General features: G+C 49.8%; 5 protein-coding genes across 8 annotated transcripts; 3 read left to right on the top strand and 2 right to left on the bottom strand.

The window, feature by feature from the left end:
* The first annotated feature begins 123 nt into the window (after positions 1-123).
* Positions 124-3,494, top strand: LOC144201371 (protein disulfide-isomerase tmx3a-like). Of its 2 annotated transcripts, none has more exons than XM_077723936.1 (16): positions 124-224; positions 328-391; positions 454-496; positions 908-1,031; positions 1,110-1,155; positions 1,251-1,331; positions 1,408-1,507; positions 1,580-1,657; positions 1,724-1,790; positions 1,850-1,948; positions 2,016-2,073; positions 2,238-2,291; positions 2,393-2,449; positions 2,527-2,656; positions 2,735-2,803; positions 2,870-3,493. In XM_077723936.1, the coding sequence occupies exons 1-16, from the start codon at positions 164-166 to the stop codon at positions 3,035-3,037; spliced, it is 1,299 nt and encodes a 432-aa protein (XP_077580062.1). In that variant the 5' UTR covers positions 124-163; the 3' UTR covers positions 3,038-3,493. The 2 variants fall into 2 exon arrangements, with proteins under 2 accessions (XP_077580062.1, XP_077580063.1); XM_077723937.1 differs by having other exon boundaries at positions 151-224; positions 331-391; positions 2,870-3,494.
* Positions 2,898-7,133, top strand: cdyl (chromodomain protein, Y-like). 2 transcript variants are annotated; one of them, XM_077723934.1, is made up of 7 exons: positions 2,898-3,043; positions 4,183-4,816; positions 4,945-5,165; positions 5,282-5,454; positions 5,524-5,734; positions 5,814-5,957; positions 6,061-7,133. In XM_077723934.1, the coding sequence occupies exons 2-7, from the start codon at positions 4,303-4,305 to the stop codon at positions 6,217-6,219; spliced, it is 1,422 nt and encodes a 473-aa protein (XP_077580060.1). In that variant the 5' UTR covers positions 2,898-3,043; positions 4,183-4,302; the 3' UTR covers positions 6,220-7,133. The 2 variants fall into 2 exon arrangements, with proteins under 2 accessions (XP_077580060.1, XP_077580059.1); XM_077723933.1 differs by lacking the exon at positions 2,898-3,043 and adding an exon at positions 3,797-3,999.
* Positions 7,040-9,246, bottom strand: rpp40 (ribonuclease P/MRP 40 subunit). The gene is made up of 8 exons (XM_077723944.1): positions 8,841-9,246; positions 8,412-8,544; positions 8,280-8,348; positions 8,124-8,210; positions 7,913-8,035; positions 7,663-7,843; positions 7,448-7,585; positions 7,040-7,387 (listed from the first exon to the last, which is right to left on the bottom strand). The coding sequence occupies exons 1-8, from the start codon at positions 8,937-8,939 to the stop codon at positions 7,234-7,236; spliced, it is 984 nt and encodes a 327-aa protein (XP_077580070.1). The 5' UTR covers positions 8,940-9,246; the 3' UTR covers positions 7,040-7,233.
* Positions 8,779-13,316, top strand: riok1 (RIO kinase 1 (yeast)). Its single transcript, XM_077723928.1, has 16 exons — positions 8,779-9,390; positions 9,866-10,046; positions 10,145-10,229; positions 10,298-10,367; positions 10,898-10,940; positions 11,018-11,110; positions 11,179-11,291; positions 11,351-11,518; positions 11,598-11,735; positions 11,803-11,906; positions 11,991-12,097; positions 12,157-12,222; positions 12,282-12,398; positions 12,473-12,526; positions 12,825-12,974; positions 13,066-13,316. The coding sequence occupies exons 1-16, from the start codon at positions 9,188-9,190 to the stop codon at positions 13,174-13,176; spliced, it is 1,803 nt and encodes a 600-aa protein (XP_077580054.1). The 5' UTR covers positions 8,779-9,187; the 3' UTR covers positions 13,177-13,316.
* On the bottom strand, positions 12,525-16,805 carry cyp7b1 (cytochrome P450, family 7, subfamily B, polypeptide 1). Of its 2 annotated transcripts, XM_077723931.1 has the most exons (7): positions 16,638-16,805; positions 16,029-16,165; positions 14,577-15,170; positions 14,184-14,387; positions 13,941-14,119; positions 13,527-13,838; positions 12,525-13,120 (listed from the first exon to the last, which is right to left on the bottom strand). In XM_077723931.1, the coding sequence occupies exons 1-6, from the start codon at positions 16,700-16,702 to the stop codon at positions 13,536-13,538; spliced, it is 1,482 nt and encodes a 493-aa protein (XP_077580057.1). In that variant the 5' UTR covers positions 16,703-16,805; the 3' UTR covers positions 12,525-13,120; positions 13,527-13,535. The 2 variants fall into 2 exon arrangements, with proteins under 2 accessions (XP_077580057.1, XP_077580058.1); XM_077723932.1 differs by lacking the exons at positions 16,029-16,165; positions 16,638-16,805 and adding an exon at positions 15,603-15,918.
* Between the last annotated feature and the right edge of the window lie 206 nt (positions 16,806-17,011).

The following is a 17,011-nucleotide window of genomic DNA, read 5'->3' as shown; positions in this document are numbered from 1 at the left end:
GCCGTCAATGGTAGCAAAGAGTCAAATGATCCAAAGTTGCATGGAACCAGCTCACCGCAGTTTGCATCAGTTTGACCCCAAAGGGGTGTGTCCTACCCCAAATGTTCTTGTCAATAAAGTTGGAAGGTTTTTGATTGGCTGTGGCTAATCTGAAGAGATTAGGATGGTCCAGACGTTTCTTTCTCTTAATCTGCTCAACATGGCTCTGCCGCTCCCATTCACAGGTAAAAAAGAATATGCACATTTGTTTTATACACTTGATATTTTTCACTTCTTAGGGGTTAAAGGTGGGTGTAGAAAATGTGTGTGACCTTTCATTTTGTGCAGCAGTCCTGTTGCTATGCGCTTTTGCCGCGCCAATCCGGGCCTACGTGGAAGAGTTGGACGACTCGTGAGTATTTGATTTCTTTGCCGTGGATTTGGGGATTGCCATCATTTTTTGCCATTTGACAGGTTGTTGGAGACCAGACAACCGGACGACATTTGGCTGATCAAAGTACGTAGACATTTACTTTTTTTGATTTATTTATGATTTTGAGGGTCTGCCGATACCTTGAGAATTGATGAAGGCAAAAAAAGCAGATCCGAATGTTAAATATTTCCATATTTCAGACTTTAACATTATTGCATGATTTTAAGGATAACTAATTTTTTCAGAGGTAGTACAAAAATATTCCTTTAAAAAATAGACTAAAAATAGATAAAATCCAGGTATAATTATTATTTGCATTGCTTTGTGAGTAAATGTAAAATGTTTCCATATTTCTGATGCCTTTGCATGATGCTAATTTCCCGCGACAGCTAGCATAGCATTAGCATTGCATAGTACAAAATGGGGAGAGGTCCAAATTTATGAGGTCAATGCATAAACAGTTCGTTTTTCAAGCAATTTGTGGCACGCTTGCAGTTTTACGCCCCCTGGTGTCGGTTGTGCATGGAGATGGACGCCACATGGCATCTGGCGGCTTCCGAGCTGAAGAGCGCCGGGTCGCCCGTCAACGTGGGGAAATGCGACGCCGTCGCCAACAAAGGTCAGCTCGCCTTCACCCGGTCGGCCTTCACTCGGTTGGCCGTCTCCCTGGTAACCACGACGCCATTTCTGCTGGCAGGTCTGGCAAAGGCGTTTAAAGTTCACAGTTATCCTGCCATTTGCATGTGAGTCAGACGCTCGGCCATTTTGAAAATCGACCTTTCAACTCTAATTTTCCATTTCATTTTCTGTATCTGTTCTTGGAATGCGTCTCCTCCAGGTGGAAGAACGACGTCAAGTACATCCACTCGGGACCCCGAACCAGCGACGCCATTGTGGAATTTGCTCATCGAGTGAGCGGGTGAGTCAGCCACCCACCGTTGGCCACTTATTCAACAATAACATGAAAACAATAACGCTTTCCGGCGCATCTTCAGTCCGCTGATTCGACCTTTGACCAGCGCGCAGCTCTTCCAACACGCTTTGCAGCGCCACGATGTCATGTTCGTTTACGTCGGAGCATCGTCGCCACTCAAGGTAACCAACGTACGCATGAAGGCCCCAAAACCCCCCTCGCGGACCTCTGAAGCGTCTTATGTGTTTTTGCAGGGCGTCTACTCGTCCGTGGCCGAGAAGATGATCGTGTCCATGTACTTCTTCTCCGCCGGCAGAGACGTGCTGCCCGAGGTGATTTCCACGGCGGCCACGCGTAGCCTGTCTTGGCGTGCGTGGCTTCAAGTTTGAACTTTTCAGGGCACGTCGTTACCCGCTCTCCCGGCCGTGGTGGTTTTCAAAGATGGTGGCTACCTTAGCTACAATGGTGAGTGCGACCTGGACTTGGTCCGGCTTTTTTTTTAACACCGACCTTTGACCTTTCAGAAACCAGCGACGGCTCGTTGATGGCTTGGGTTAAACGAGAGAGATTCCAAAACTACGCTAGAATCGACAACTATATGCTCTATCACATGGGGGATTCGGGTAAGTGCATGTGATGTCATTGCAATGGCACATTCCCGTATTGAAGCTAGTTTGTTGTTGTTTACAGAGAAGCTGGTTCTACTGGCCGTATTAGACGACGCCCACAAGAGCCCACAAAATCTCAGGTGCGACCGGCAGGTTACCCGGTTGAGACAAACATATCTATTCCTTCCCAATGTGGGTCGACCTACCCAAGATGGCCGCCTCTACGTGCCGTCGCAATGGGCTAGTGACCCAAACATTCTGGTCTGACCTCAGCTAGGCCTTCTGCTTCCTGTCACATTTCTAGGTCCAAAAGTCTGGTCCAAAAATTTTCCCAAGACTACAAAGACGTTTACAGCAGGTAAGGAGACTCACTGGCTTTTATTGTGAAAATGGAAGGGAAAATTCCCCACCACCTTGTATGAATGCGAACTAATTTCTTCCATGTCCTCACTCTGGCAGAAAAGTTCACTTTGGCTTCATGGTCGGCGCCGATTACATCAACGGACTCATCATGGGGTGAAAACGCGCTCGTGTTCGCCCGCCGCCCACGTGTTGGTCCGGCGCCTGACTCGTGCTTCCCGTGACGTCGACAGCGAGCTGAGCCTCCCGGCCGTGCTCCTCTTGAACCTGTCCACCGACAGCTACTTTTTGCCGCCGGAGCGGCCCGAGACGGAGCGCCACCTGCTGGATTTCATGGAGCAAGTTTTGAACGGCAGCATCCAGGCGAGTGGAAATGGTGGGCTCGGGGAAGCCACCCCTCCCCCTCCCTCCTGATTGGACTTGTCCTTTCACCTCTTTTAGGCCAGCGGAGGAAGCGGAGTCACCCAGCGACTCAGGCGCTTGGTTTACGACATCAAAGTCACGCTCTCGGTACGTCCCGTCCATACTTCCTTTTTAAGGACACGTGAGCGTCCGTCTTTGTCCCTCTGTCCGCAGCCGCTGTTGACGGAGGCACCCGTGCTGATCTTCTTCCTGATGGGCTTCCCGTTGGCTATTTTAATCGCCGCGTGCTACCTGTGCCGCAAAAATCGACGAGGAGACGAAGACGAGGACCAGCGGCCCGTCTCCTCGTGGGGACAAAATGCCCACCAAAAGTCGGACTGAGTCTAGGTAAACTCGGCCAATGGCGATAGGCCCATAAGTAAAAAAGGAACAGCCTTTGATAGAAAAACAATGTCATTCCATGTATGTAGTATTTATAAAAAGTATGGTTTCTTAAGTTTGTAGAAGTTTTTAAGAATTCTTTTTTTAAAAAGGACGCACAGTGGACTCTAGAGGAAAACTGCCTTTGGACAAAATGTTCTTTCTGTAAGGCCCAGTAAGATCTAGAACAGTCTGCCACTTGCCTTCAAAACTCAAGTCCTGTAACCATTAAGTCTTACTTCTTAGTGATGTTTTGTGTTTTGGCTTTCTTATGTTTTGTTGTCTTTGGATGTAAATGAGCATACAATCTGGCATATTAACATCCACTGCATGTCTGAATAGTTTCATTCATGTACACCCTATCAAATCAATAAATTAATAAAAATATGAAAGCTTAAGGGGCACTCAGAAAGAGCAGACAATGGTGGTGCTTTGAATTTGGCTGCTGAGGCTGGATCAAATTTCCCAATGTGTGCATCCATTACCAAAGAGCTCACCATAGAAGTCTACCGACGCAAGATGGCCGCCAGGTACTTACTTTGCCAACTGCGCTTAGAAACACATTTGAGATTAGTGATTTCAACCACATTTAGAGTACATGTAAGCGTTGTTCACAGCATTAGAAATACTGAGCGTAGATTTTGGTCAGAATTTATTCACATTCAATCGTTTGTAAATAAAAAAAGCCGGGAGCCCCCACTCTCTTTTAATGTGAAGGCGGGTGTGTCCGCTCCCCCTCGACGCTTCCGGGAAGCGAAAGACAAACAGGTAGCGGCTAACAGCTAGCCGAGTGCGTCGAGTCAAGAAGCCGTCACAACGTTTAAACGTCGCCGGCTTTTCACGCTGGCGACCCTCTTTAAAGCTTCCCGCCAACTAGTCGGCCGTCGCGCGCCGTCTCCATGGCAACGGAAGACTTTTACGAGGTGAGGCTAACACGTTAGCGAGCTAACATGGAAAGAGTTGACCCAAGAAAAAGTTAATGAGCGGCTTTGCGCTGACGTCACGGCCACGCAATATCGTCGGCTCCGAGCCACATCTTAAACTACGTTCGAAAGGACATCTTTGTGATGAGCAAAATATGCTAATGAGATGGCTTTTGACCACAGGTGGAGCGTATCGTGGACAGGCGCAAAAACCGGAAAGGGCGGACCGAGTACCTGGTGAGGTGGCGGGGATACGGCTGCGAAGGCGATACGTGGGAGCCCGAGAGTAACCTCAGCACGTGCATGACCTACGTGCACCACTTCAACCACCACTACGCCACGCGCCACCGAGACGCCGCCCTGCTGCGCTCCACCCGGAGCTACCCGCGCTCCCCCCATGACGACTTTGGCCTGGCTCTGCTCTCCAACCCCACCTTGGCTCGCCCGCTCCTCGACGTCGGATTCCAGGCTCCGTCGCCCTCCGTGTCGGCGCCTTCGTCGGGCCCCGCCCGCCGCGGCCTGGATTTGTCCAAAAGCGGGATCAAGATCCTGGTGCCCAGGAGCCCCATGAACGGACCTCCCAATTCGGAGACGGCGCCCAGCGAGGCGGGGCCAAGCGAGGCGGGGCCCAGCGAGGAGGCTCCCACTGAGGAGGCCCGGGGCACGGACGCCGAAGTGTCCCCCGAAGTCGCCCCGGAGCAGTCGGCCGGTGGCGGGCCGGTCCCCCGGCTGCGCGCCCGAATGGGGATCCGTTCACGGAGTCGCGATGGGCCACTTCCCACGCCAGGTGCCCCGCGTGCCCTCAACGGCAGGACAGGTAAAAAGTGCAAAGTTTCTCCCGTAGGGTGACTTGACATTTTGGAAACAGTTTAAAAAAAAATCTTGTTGTGATGTCGCTAAGCTAGACTTTTGGACACGTGGTAACGGCAGTGTGTCCTCTACTAGGCGCCGCAGAGGAGGCCGGCGTGACCACGTCGGCGGCGCCGGGCGCTTCGACCAGGCGGCGTCCGGAGGAGCGCGGCGCTTTCGACAAACGTTTGCGCTTCAGCGTGCGGCAGACGGAGAGCGCCTACCGCTATCGGGACATCCTGGTCAAGAAACAAGACGGCTTCACGCACATCATGTTGGCCACCAAGAGCTCGGAAAACAACGCCCTCAACCCTGAGGTGGGCTTTTTCCACATTGGCGGACAGCGGCACTAGACGTCCAATTCATTTTGACTGGAAGGGGCGAACGAATAAAGATTACAGCGCCGTTCAAATCCTTAACGCTACCGCCACAGGTGATGAAAGAGATCCAGAGCGCCATGGCGACGGCAGCGTCCGACGACAGCAAGCTGGTGCTGCTGGGCGCCGTGGGCGGCGTCTTCTGCCGCGGCCTGGACTTTGTGGACTTTGTCAAACGTCTGGCCGACGACAGTAAGAAGGAGAGCATCAAGATGGCCGAGACCATCAGGTAAGCGTCGCTTTCTTTCCAGAAGAGGCGGGACGGTCTGACTTTTGCCACGCCCCCCTCCCCGTTCAGGACCTTCGTCAACACGTTCATCCAGTTCCGAAAACCCCTGGTGGCCGCCGTCAACGGGCCGGCCTTGGGCCTGGGCGCCGCCATCTTGCCGCTGTGCGACGTGGTCTGGGCCAACGAGAAGGCCTGGTTCCAGACGCCCTACGCCGCGTACGGACAGACGCCGGACGCCTGCGCGTCTTTCACCTTCCCGCGCATCATGGGCGCCCCGTCGGTACGTCGGGCGCGACCGTTCAGGGGTAGGGCGACGACGGTTAACGTTGTTTTTTTTTTGTCCCATCCACCCCACCCAGGCCAATGAACTTCTCCTGAGCGGCAGGAAGTTGACGGCACAGGAGGCGTGTTCCAAAGGATTGGTCTCTCAGGTTCTTTGGCCGGCGACCTTCATGCAGGAAGTTATGCTGCGTGTGAAAGAATTGGTCGCCGTGGACTCGCTTGTAAGTCACGTTGATCATTTTAGTTTAAAAAAAAGAGTAAATAGTGACTGATTTTTAGATGAAAATGGTGGAAAATTGTGTTTTTTTTTGTTCCCTCCGGCAGGTCCTGAGGGAGTCCAAAGCCCTGATGAGGAACTCCAGTCGAAGTTATTTGGAGCAAACCAACGAGCGCGAGTGCGAAGCCCTGAAGAGAATTTGGGGCTCGTCGCAGGGCACCGACGCCATCTTGCGCCATCTTCAGAGCAGTAGCGAGCTCTACTAGGGACACAGACATATTTCAATGCCGACGTCAAGTAAGTTTCTCAAAGGCCAAATTGGCAGACACGACGTTGGACTCGGCACATCTGCCCTTTGAGGACGGACGCCATTTTGTAGCCTTCAGACTGACCTTTTTTGTTACTTTATCTTTTTTGTGTCCCCCGGAAGCGGAATAACAAGCGGCTCTCGATGGTCTTTAGCGATGTGGCCCAAAAAGTTTGTCATCAGGATGAGTTTATTTTGAAAATGGGCTCCATTTGTGCCTCAGTCACATTGAAAAGAATGGCATAAAAATGCCATAAAAATGTATGAAAAGCTAACCCGTAATATTTTGATTCCAGAAAAACATAGTTGTACTCACACAAGTCAATCTGTGACACCAAAGTTTGAATTTGTAATACAGAATTTCATCCAAATTCGAACTGAATCACACAAAAAAAAAAATGCGGACGGAGCTAACTCATGAACTGAGAATTTTTGGATGCAGACAAAATTCGGTTCGAATTTTCATGCTGACAAAATTCAAATGTGTATGTACTATATAAATATATATATTTATTTATTTTTCTGGTTGGTATTTTCTTTAGCAGAGCTTGTATTGTGCCACTAACATCTGCTAAAACCACCAAAAATGAGGGATTTTTCTAATAAATGCCAGAAATAGCATTTTATGTTGCATATTCAAATATCTGTTTTTGTTTTTTTAGTGTGCAGCTACAATGATAACAATGGAGAAAATGTTTCCAGCACCGTTCATTGGCAACAACAATCAATTTAGCTCCTCCCATTCAAAACAAATGGGACGTCTAGTGGTACGAATGCTATCCAGTCATTCAAAAAAGACATTCTTTCACTGTTTTATTTAACAAAATGAAAAAGGTTTGTAACAACATTAAATGGACTGGCAACAACAAAAAATGACGTCATGCTTTTCATATGCAAAATACAAAAGTTCGAAATGACAAATCCGTTTTTTCTGATGCACATTTGTTTCAATTTTACAGCGAGGGGGGCGTGGTCACGAGTCAGGCGTGGCCCGGTACAGACAGTAGGCGTGGTCGGGAAAAAGCACAAGCGTGTAGAAGTGGCGTTGGCGAGGCTCCAGATTGTCGGCAAAGCCGTGAACCGTGACGGCAACCCACGGCGCCGAGCGGGGCTCCTCCAAGACTCGCCTGCGACAAAAGCCAACGTGATGACGGTCTGACGGCCGGCGAGCGGCGGTCGGAGCTCACCCCAGTTTAGCCAGGAGCGTCTCCACGTTTTCGGGGAGCAGCAGACCGCAGGCGGAGAGGAGAAGTGTGCTGGGCGAAGACTCGCCGGCCGGGTAAGGGCACGCCAACGTGGACAGGTAGTTGTCGTTGGTGTTGTCACTGAGAAGGAGAGAGAAGATCCAAGTGATGAGAAAGAGGGAAAAAAAGCATGGCATATGGCGCTCCCATCGCCTTACCGGTCCACGTCACTTTCTACGGCCCCCAGCCACTCCAGAAAGTCGTAGGGGTCGTACGAGTTCAGGTCGGAGGTGAAGAGGCCCGGTAGGGTCAAGTCGCTTAGAAGGCGACTGGCGACCTCTGGGGAATGCTGCGACCAGTCGTAGCGTAAAAGGAGAGGCTTCAGCAGCTCACTGTTGCCTGCACGCAAGACAAATTGGGGAAAATCTCCCAAGTGGTCAGAGGCCATTGACGGTCTCCCATCTGCACCTGCGGGAGTCGCAAACAAGAAGTCCATCTTTAGCGGCAGGCGTGACGTCAGGCCACTGTGGAGACGCTCGTAGCGGGGCTTGCCCGGCGCCATGACGCTGTCCGTCAAGTCCACCGTCACCACTGCGCAAAGAGTTGCGTCGTCACGCTAGGCTAAAACACCACCACCGTCGATTTCCCCATTTAAATGTGAAGAAATTAAGATTGGCACCGTATCTGGAGGTCTTGGGTTTACACGCTTGGCCCTCCACGCCAAAGCGCTCGTACGAGTCTTTGTCCAGGGACAGAGACAGACGCCCTGCGCACAACACGCACGCCAATCGTCTTTAGCGGTGCGTTTCAGCGCATACATCCGCCGTTTTGTTACCATTTGACTCCAGGAAGGCGCAGTTGTCTTCTTCGATGCGCGTCTTGCAGGACAGGCCGCACACGCTTCCTGAAACAGACGTGCTCGGTTGCCGGGGAGACGAGGGGCGGTGCTGACGTGTTAGATGCCTACCTTGGCGCAGGCCTTTGTCCAGGAGTTCGTAGAGAGGGAGGTTGCGGATCAAGTAGAAGCTTTGGAAAGTTCTCAAGGTGGATTCTAGTTGAGACGGAGTGTCGCCGTCGCAATTGGGCAGCAGCACGCTCACCTGCACAAATCAAACTTTCATCAAGTCCACAAAAAGACATGGCGGGCAATATTTGTCGGTTAGAAGTTTTTAGTATGAGACTGTATTATTAACAAGGACTCATAAAAACACTGTTCTGTTCCAAAATTCCTTTCAATTTAGCCCTTTTTTTTCCCCAAAACAATGTGTGTTGTCGAGAGATAAATGTAACGTGGTGACGTCATAGTAACAACAACATCCATGTCATTTAGTGCCTGTTCTGCCCCACGTGTGACGTGATGGAGGAGCTATCGGCTCATGCTAAATGGCTGACAAACCTTATAGTTGAAGGGTTGCTTCTGGATGTGCGCCTGCAGTCTGTCTTTGGGGTTCAGCAGCGAAGACCTTTCGCAATGAAGGAAAGTTTTAAAGTTCATCTTCACTTCAACTTTGGCACCTAAATGTAAAAACAGCCAAGACGGAAGCTAAGAAGGATACAGTTTCCGGTTCCTGTTGCGCCTGTTCCCTTGATTTAATTGTTTTAGCTTTCGTTATCCTTACAGGCATGTTGTATTTTTCATTTTTAGATGAATTGAGGTTATTATTTGTTTATAATTAAATAGTCGATAGACGTTTGGAAGAGAACTCCTCTCCAGCAGGGGGCGAGCATTACAGTTTGAGGCAAATGAAGCTGCTGAAGTCACGTGGGTATACACGGAAGTCAGTCGAGGACGAGACTAACGTGGTTGAGAACGCCACAGTACCCCCGGGTCGCCTTATAAGGTTGTTTTTCCTATTATTTGCGTTATTTTGGGTTTTTGTTTACGATATGGCGCTTGTGGTTGACCCAGTGCCTGGACAATTTGATGACGTCGAAGACGAAGACTGGTAAGTGTTTGTTTGGATGACAGACGTCACAATATTGAATGCGTTGTTCACGTGGACTTGATGTGACTCATGTAGAGTTTAATGTACGCGGTATATTTGTGAAACTTTGTCAGCAGTGTATGAAAACATAGTGAAATAGTCCAAAAAGTTTGGCAATGGAAGAGGAATTTTGTACCAATTCAACCCGGCTTAATAAGTATTGGGACTTTCCCCCATTGAGTTGAATGGAGTCCAAATTTTCGTTTCCTTTAAGCCAAGGCACACATTTGACATGTCATGAGATGATTAAACAAGCTATATATAAATTAGGAGTGGCTGCGTGCTGATACAATTTGCAATATGAGACTTATGATAATAACGCTCACCTTCCATGCAAACCAGCCTCATATCCAAAAATTAGGCAAATTAGAGTAAAAAGTTGGCCATTTATGACCATAACACCCGTAATATGAAGACTGAATCAATTGTGTTGCAGCAATTTGGTGGAAATTGTGCAAGAAGATGTTCAGAAATACAATGAAGAAAATGAGGAATGTGAGGAGGAGGATGATGATGATGATGATGATGATGAAGAAGATGATGACGACGACGAGTGGGTGTGGTCTGCCACTGGAGGCGACCTGACCAAGCGCTACAACAGAAGCGGCGTCGCTCAGGTCAGGCCATGACCCCCACCCGCCAGCATCCAGGGCCCGCTCACTGCCATTTTGTGCCACTCTTTTTTTTTTTAATGTATTTATTTTTTCCTTCTCAGGCTAACAAACAGAATCACGCGCCGGAAAAGGCGTCCAATTTGAACGACAGGTCGCTGAGGAAGTTTGAACACAAGATCAACCTGGGTAATAAAAACATACACACGGACGGACAGATGGAGAGACCATGTTGATGACTTTTCATTGACCCGCAGATCAACTGTCCTTGTCCCACTCCGTTCTCAACAAAGTGACGTCCATGCAGAAGCAGAAGGATGCCGACACGTACGTCCACATTTTTCCTTTTCATTGTCGTCGTGGGCATTTTATGTCTGCCAACTCGTCATAATTTATCCATTGATTATTTAATGTAACCACAGACTTTGTTGACCTAAAAAGGTTTTTTTAAAGCTTTTCTATAGCCAAAATATTTCTAAATTTATCATTTTATTTGAATTATGTCAACCCTTCCAGCCATAAATGGACTTTTTTTTTTGCCTTACTCAATTAACTGATGGCCTTTGGAGGTTTTACTATTAAAAAGCAGCACATATTGGAAAAAGGATTTTCTCGATTTAAAAAAAAATATTTTTTTATTTCATTCTTTTCTAAATTGATTAAAGTTTAAATCAAATAAAGGGAAGGCAATAAATATTTTCTTTATATTTGAAGACAAATGTTACATTTATTAAAACTGGTAAAACATTGATTCATTTTTCAGAAAAAAAGTGAGTAAAAATCGAATGAATTTTATAGCAAAAGTGGGGCTCTTTTTGACAAGCTGCTTGACCAAAACCGTGGTCTCCATCACACAGGTACCGAGTGAAGGACAAATCGGATCGCGCCACCGTGGAACAGGTGCGTAGGGGCGGCGCCAAGGTGCCTTTTGGTCGGAGAAGAAGCCGCCACCGGCGACGTCCATCTTTGCCGTGCAGGTTTTGGACCCTCGCACGCGAATGATCCTCTTCAAGATGTTGACTCGCGGAATCATCTCGGAAATCAACGGCTGCATCAGCACGGGCAAAGAGGTGGGTCCCGTGTCCCCGTTGGCCGCTCCACGGAGCCGAGCTGACGGGCGCGCCGCTCTCCTCGCCAGGCTAACGTGTACCACGCCGGCGCCGCCGGCGGAGAGAGCCGAGCCATCAAAATCTACAAGACGTCTATCCTGCACTTCAAGGACCGAGACAAATACGTCAGCGGAGAATTCAGGTGGCGTCGCTTGGCCAACGTGGCCGCCCACCGCCGCTCCTGACATTGTGGCGGGGCAGGTTCCGTCGCGGTTACTGCAAGGGCAACCCCAGGAAGATGGTGCGCACTTGGGCCGAGAAGGAGATGAGGAATCTGATCCGCTTGCAGACGGCCGGCATCCCCAGTCCCCAACCCATCCTGCTCAGGAGCCACGTGCTGCTCATGAGCTTCATCGGCAAAGACGACAGGTGAGCGAGCCGCCTCCCTCCTGGCCCGTCGGCGTTTACATTTCCCAGCGTTAAGAGCGTGGTGACGGTCTGACGGCAGGCCCGCCCCGCTGCTGAAGAACGCCGACGTGTCAGAGTCCAAGGCCCGCGAGCTCTACTTGCAGGTGGTGCACAACATGAGGAAGATGTACCAGGACGCCAAATTGGTTCACGCCGACCTCAGCGAGTTCAACATGCTGTGAGGACACGCTCACCCGCCAGCCAGCGATCCAGCCGGCTTGAACTTTTCTTTGTGGCTGCTCCAGATATCACCACGGTGACGCTTACATCATCGACGTGTCGCAGTCGGTGGAACACGACCACCCGCAGGCGCTCAACTTTCTCAGGAAGGATTGCAGCAACGTCAACGGTGAGCATGCGCCCTCTTCAAAAAATGGACTTTAAATCCATGGCTTACAATTAAAAAGGCCTTTCTGCTTTCTGGCACCCGCAGAGTTTTTCGTTAAGCGCGGCGTGGCGCCCATGACCGTCCGAGAGCTTTTTGACTTCATCACCGACCCCTCGGTCACCAGCGACAACATTGATCGATACCTGGAGAAGGTATGGGCCGTGACCTTTTGACGTCGCCGAAATTTAACACCGCCCCCCCACCCACCCAGATCATGGCCATCGCGGCCGAGCGGACTTCGGCGCAGCGCTCCGATCGAGACCGGGTGGACGAAGAGGTGAGACGGACGTTTGTATTTGGCCGTGGATGGCATGACACTCAACGCCGGCCCGCCAGGTGTTCAAGCGGGCGTACATTCCGAGGACGCTGGCCGAGGTCAGCCACTACGAGCGTGACTACCAGCTGATTGCCGCCGATGAAGGCGACGCGGCTCTTAGTGGACGCGACCACGGCGTGAGTAACCGCGTGAAGTCGCCGTTTGGATCCCCCTCCCTTACCTGACGGCGAGCTTCTTTGCTTGGCTTCAGGTTCTGTATCAGACACTGACAGGGCTAAAGAAGGACCTTTCTGGAGTTCAGATGGTATGTGGACAAATACATTTATTATTTTTTTTACTGAATGAAAGAATAGTGGCTTTTTTCTTAAAAGTAAAAATCCATTTAAAATTGAAAATGTCAAGTCATTCACTGCCATTGTGGCATACATGTAATGTTAGGGTTAAAAAAAGTTTAAAGGATGTAATGGAGCTTTTTTTCTTCATTAGCAAACCATTAGGAAATGGACAACTAAAAAAATAGGAAGAAAATACATGTCCAATTTGGAATTGATTAGCCAACAAGACATGCTTCCTTCTAACCATTTACGCCGTTTGACGTGCAGGTCCCGGCTCTGCTGGAGGACGACGTTTCCTCGTCGTCATCGTCGGAAGATGAAGAAGAGGACGGTGATGAAGAGGATGATGACGAGGAGGAAGGGCAAGAGAAGGCTCGGCCTCCAGCCGCCGATTGCTGCGACTCCCAGGACAAAAAGGTGTGGCGGCGTCGTCGGCGGCGATGAGTGTCGCGTTTACGTCAAGAGATGTTCCAAGCTGGGTTTTTTTCGTCCCTCTCTCTATTTTCAGGAGAAAAAGAAGCTGGCCAAAGAAGCTCAGAGAGAAAAGAGAAAGTCCAAAGTCCCTAAACACGTCAAGAAGAGGAAAGAGAAAGTGGCCAAGACAAAAAAGGGAAGATGAAGTGTTGATTATGGCAGGAAGCATCATTGGAAATCCAAGGCAGTCTCCCAAACAAGTACTAAGCAGCGCCTACCAAATGGATTCAAACATTTGTATATTGATTATATGTGCAATAAATGGATTATGAAATTTAAACCATATCTTTGTAGTAACACTAGTGATTACATTTTGGGCTGCATGATGTTTGTAAAAATGACTTAAAGTCATAGGGTCAAAATGTTGCCATATTGCAAAAGTTAAAAGGCAAATTTCCTACAGTTATTTTCTAAGTCAATTGCTAGACGTCCATTCCAAGCGGGAGGCTGAACGGCCACCAATGGATTGGACGTCTCTGGTGTGTAGCGACATACCTCTGGTGCCTAACGGGCGGTGGCCACGGGGCGGAGACGGTAGCGGAAGGGCACGTCGCGGTCGGGGCACAGGATGCCCAGGCCGGCGCGGCTGGTGTCGGGGCGAGGCCGGGCGGCCTCCGGCACCCCCGCTTCCAAGCGCAGGTCAAAGTAGAGCAGCAGCAGACACACAAAGAGTTTCATCTCGTTGACGGCAAAGAAGCGTCCGGGACACATGCTGGCCCCCGAGCCGAACGGCATCAGGTAGTGGTGCAGCTTTTGCCCGTCCTTGAAGAAGTGCGTCTGACGTGCGTAGCGGTCAAAGCGAAACGTCTGACACGCGACGGGCAAAGTGGAAAGCATAGCTTGTCAAAAAATGGAGACATTTTCGTGATTCAACTGGCTGTGGACGTTAGGCCCAAAGCGCCGGCGTACCTGCGGGTCCTCGTAGATGTCGGCGTCCATGTGCATGCTCTGTGGGTACATGGCCAGGACGTCGCCGCGCCTCACCGCCACGCTGTGGGCGGCGTCCAATTGCAGATTCAAGTCCTCCTTGGCCACCCGAATGTTGATGGGCGCCGACGACAGACGCAGAGACTCGTGGATGGCGCTGTCTGGGGGGGGGGGGGGGGGGGGTGATTAATCTGGAGAGATCAAAAGGAGTGGCGACTGTCCTACCCAGAAGAGTCATCCGGTCCAGGTGCGCCATGTCCAGGTCCACGTCGACGAGCAGCTCCTGGTGCGGGTCCAGCTCCAGGACCTGACAGATCTCCCGTCGGACGGCATCCAGCGCCTGGGGCTCCCGCAGGAGGTGGTACACCGCCCAAAAGCTGGCCGGCGTGGTGTTGGCCACGGACGCCCACAACATGGCAAAGTGGTGTGCTGGAAGACAAACAAAGTTTTTACAGTGCCAGGGCTCAAAGTCAACAGAGAGTGAGCCCAAATAAACATAAAGTAATTTGGGGATGCCAAAATGATACAGAAATCAGAACAAAGTGACCTGGGAATGGTCCAATAGCAACATAAAATGACACGACATTTTTTTCCAATCGAAAAAGTGCACCAACCCACCTGCTTTTTCCACGTCGGTCAGCGGCGGGTGCTGCTCCAAGAGCGAGGCCCGGCGCCGGACAAAGCTGGACACGTCCGCCCGGTCGGACATCCTTTGAGGCAGGAAGTAACGGATGAGGCGGCTCCGCACGCTCCGCACGCCTCCCAGCACCCAGGCGGGAACGCCGCCGATCAACAGCGGGAAGACGTGGTCGAAGAGGGTAAAGTCGGCCCTCAGCGCCTCCGCCTTGGCTCCGCAGAGGTCGTCGGCCGGCCGCCCGTACACCGTGGCCAGCGTGGCCTCAAATATGAGGCGCACGCAGAAGTGGTAGAGGCCGCCGGTCCGCCAGGCGGCGTCCGGGTGGTCGCGGCGGACCAGCGCCAGCAGGTTGGCCCTCATGCTCCGCGTCAGCGGGGCCAGGTTGTCGCCGTGGAGGAGGCGGTAGGTGGCGTGGATCTGCCGGTCCAGGCCCGGGAAGCGGCTCTCCGTCACGGGCGGGTACCCGAAGGCCGCCGGCGCCGCCTTTTTGGTGAACTCGTGGAAGTCCAGCTGACGGCCGTGTTTGATCACGTTGGGGTACATCAGGGGGTTCATGACGAAAGTCATGTGGCGACCTGCCGCGCACAAACGCAAGAGTCAAACGTGTCAAAACATGTGTCAAAGTGGCGCCCCGGGGGCCAAATCTGGCCCGCTGCATCATTATGTGTGGCCCGGCCGGGAAAGTCAATCATGAGTGCCAACTTTCTGTTTTAGGATCAAATTCAAATCAAGAGTATACATGTATATTAAATTTCCTGATTTTCTCCCTTTTAAATCAATAAATGTCATTTTTTAAATCATTTTTTTCTGTTTTTAGTTCAAAAAATGTTTTGTAAAATCTAAAAAAATCTCCAAAATAAACAGTTTTGGATCTATAAAAACGGAATATTTAGGGCTTTTAATCCAGTTCATAAAAAAATAATCAAACTATTATATCTAAAATAGTTGCTTTAAAACATATCCATGGATTAATATGAACATTTTAGTGTCTATGGACTAAAACTCACCCCTTAGTGCCAAAATTGGATGTTTCTGACAGTAGAAAAATCAAGACTAAAAACTTCATTCCAATGAATCCAATTCTCAATCCATTCTCAAATAAATCCAGTTAATTTGCACACAGGTGAATCGTTATCTCGCCTCGCTCAACGGTGATCCAAAGTTGCTTTAAAACATATCCATGGATTAAAACTAACATCTTAGTGCCAAAATTGGACATGTCTGATAGTTCTTTACATCCTTGAACAAAAAAAATGAACAATTCTTGAGCAATAACGGCTCATTTTGGACCAAAATCCAATTCTCCGGGGACCATTTTGGATCAAACATGCAACAATGGGTTGCCAAATATTGACCATTTTAGACCCCAAAAATGTATGATTGTCTATACATTTGGCTGCAAAATATGTGGCAACGCGAGAGCGGCAAACAACCTGCGATAAGAACGGTGAAAACATCTCCAAGGTTCCTCTGCTGTTCCTCTAGGAACTTTCGGGCGTCTTTCCGGAACTCCAGCGCTTTGCCGAAAAACGGAATCCAGCCGTTAATCAGCGGGGGTTCGCCGGGGCGCCTGGTGGAACAAATAAGGGCAAAATGTCACATAAACACAACCTTAGACGAAAAACAATGTAATAAAACTACTCAAGTACAAGTAATGCGTGTATTTTGGATAAGAGCGAGAACGCATCGCCTTAGAAAAAAAACATTTTCTCCTATTCTAACGTTTTCCACGACTCATTGCCTGCCATTGACAGCGATAGACGTCCAATGCTGTCTATGGCAGGAGCGTTGCAGGAAACAATGAACTTTTTCTCTGAGATTTATGGAGGTGATTTCACAATCACAAACAAAAGTAAAATTGACGGCGCCGTTTTGTCCGTCCGTCAATTTGCACGACTCGTCCGAACCATGACGTCAAGCCCAGTTCCAACTCTGACGTCACTCCCGCCACGTCACATTTGAACAAAAAAACTAAGTAAAAAAGCCAGATTGATGGAATGCGGAATGCAACGACGCCAGGCCACCATGTTGCTCATGCTCACCTTTTTCGACGTCGGCTGACGAGCAAAAACGCAAGCAGGAACACGCACGCCAACAGCAGCAACATCTTCGTGCGTGTCCGCCAAACAAAGTGTGAGAGAAGCACGTTGACATCACTTCCGGGGGTTGGCCTAGAAAGGTGGACGCTGGAGCGGAAACGTAGACCGCATTCAAGTTCCAACTGGATGGATGCCAGTAGAATTTGCATTCAAGCGAGGGTTTACAAGTGTCAAGCCGTCTTTTTTTTCCTCCTCGAGAAGTGAAAAATGACATGAACTAAGCAAAAACAAATCAAATAAACAGAGCCTAAGCACATTCCTGCGTTTGCAATCAGAGCAGTAAAAAAAATAAACAAAAAACCCCACCAAATAACATC

The sequence above is a fragment of the Stigmatopora nigra genome, chromosome 9 (genome assembly GCF_051989575.1).
Source record: "Stigmatopora nigra isolate UIUO_SnigA chromosome 9, RoL_Snig_1.1, whole genome shotgun sequence".
In the NCBI taxonomy this organism is placed as follows: Eukaryota; Metazoa; Chordata; class Actinopteri; order Syngnathiformes; family Syngnathidae; genus Stigmatopora; species Stigmatopora nigra.
The sequence above is the reverse complement of the archived record's forward strand: the minus strand, read 5'-3'. Positions and strand labels throughout refer to the sequence as shown.

What these genes read in the sequence shown, in the direction of transcription:
- LOC144201371 (XM_077723936.1), top strand. Translation starts at nt 164, where the DNA reads ATGGTCCAGACGTTTCTTTCTCTTAATCTGCTCAACATGGCTCTGCCG. An exon ending in GCAGAGACGTGCTGCCCGAG is followed by an intron (nt 1,658 to 1,723) that starts GTGATTTCCACG and finishes TGAACTTTTCAG; the next exon opens with GGCACGTCGTTACCCGCTCT. An exon ending in ACATCAAAGTCACGCTCTCG is followed by an intron (nt 2,804 to 2,869) that starts GTACGTCCCGTC and finishes CTCTGTCCGCAG; the next exon opens with CCGCTGTTGACGGAGGCACC.
- cdyl (XM_077723933.1), top strand. Translation starts at nt 3,976, where the DNA reads ATGGCAACGGAAGACTTTTACGAG. An exon ending in TGCCCTCAACGGCAGGACAG is followed by an intron (nt 4,817 to 4,944) that starts GTAAAAAGTGCA and finishes GTCCTCTACTAG; the next exon opens with GCGCCGCAGAGGAGGCCGGC. An exon ending in TGGTCGCCGTGGACTCGCTT is followed by an intron (nt 5,958 to 6,060) that starts GTAAGTCACGTT and finishes TCCCTCCGGCAG; the next exon opens with GTCCTGAGGGAGTCCAAAGC.
- rpp40 (XM_077723944.1), bottom strand. Translation starts at nt 8,939, where the DNA reads ATGAACTTTAAAACTTTCCTTCATTGCGAAAGGTCTTCGCTGCTGAAC. An exon ending in CTTGTTTGCGACTCCCGCAG is followed by an intron (nt 7,844 to 7,912) that starts GTGCAGATGGGA and finishes TCTTGCGTGCAG; the next exon opens with GCAACAGTGAGCTGCTGAAG. An exon ending in GTAGAAAGTGACGTGGACCG is followed by an intron (nt 7,586 to 7,662) that starts GTAAGGCGATGG and finishes TCTCCTTCTCAG; the next exon opens with TGACAACACCAACGACAACT.
- riok1 (XM_077723928.1), top strand. Translation starts at nt 9,188, where the DNA reads ATGAAGCTGCTGAAGTCACGTGGGTATACACGGAAGTCAGTCGAGGAC. An exon ending in TTGATCGATACCTGGAGAAG is followed by an intron (nt 12,098 to 12,156) that starts GTATGGGCCGTG and finishes CCACCCACCCAG; the next exon opens with ATCATGGCCATCGCGGCCGA. An exon ending in TTAGTGGACGCGACCACGGC is followed by an intron (nt 12,399 to 12,472) that starts GTGAGTAACCGC and finishes GCTTGGCTTCAG; the next exon opens with GTTCTGTATCAGACACTGAC.
- cyp7b1 (XM_077723931.1), bottom strand. Translation starts at nt 16,702, where the DNA reads ATGTTGCTGCTGTTGGCGTGCGTGTTCCTGCTTGCGTTTTTGCTCGTC. An exon ending in TTTCACCGTTCTTATCGCAG is followed by an intron (nt 15,171 to 16,028) that starts GTTGTTTGCCGC and finishes TGTGCGCGGCAG; the next exon opens with GTCGCCACATGACTTTCGTC. An exon ending in ACATCTACGAGGACCCGCAG is followed by an intron (nt 13,839 to 13,940) that starts GTACGCCGGCGC and finishes GTCGCGTGTCAG; the next exon opens with ACGTTTCGCTTTGACCGCTA.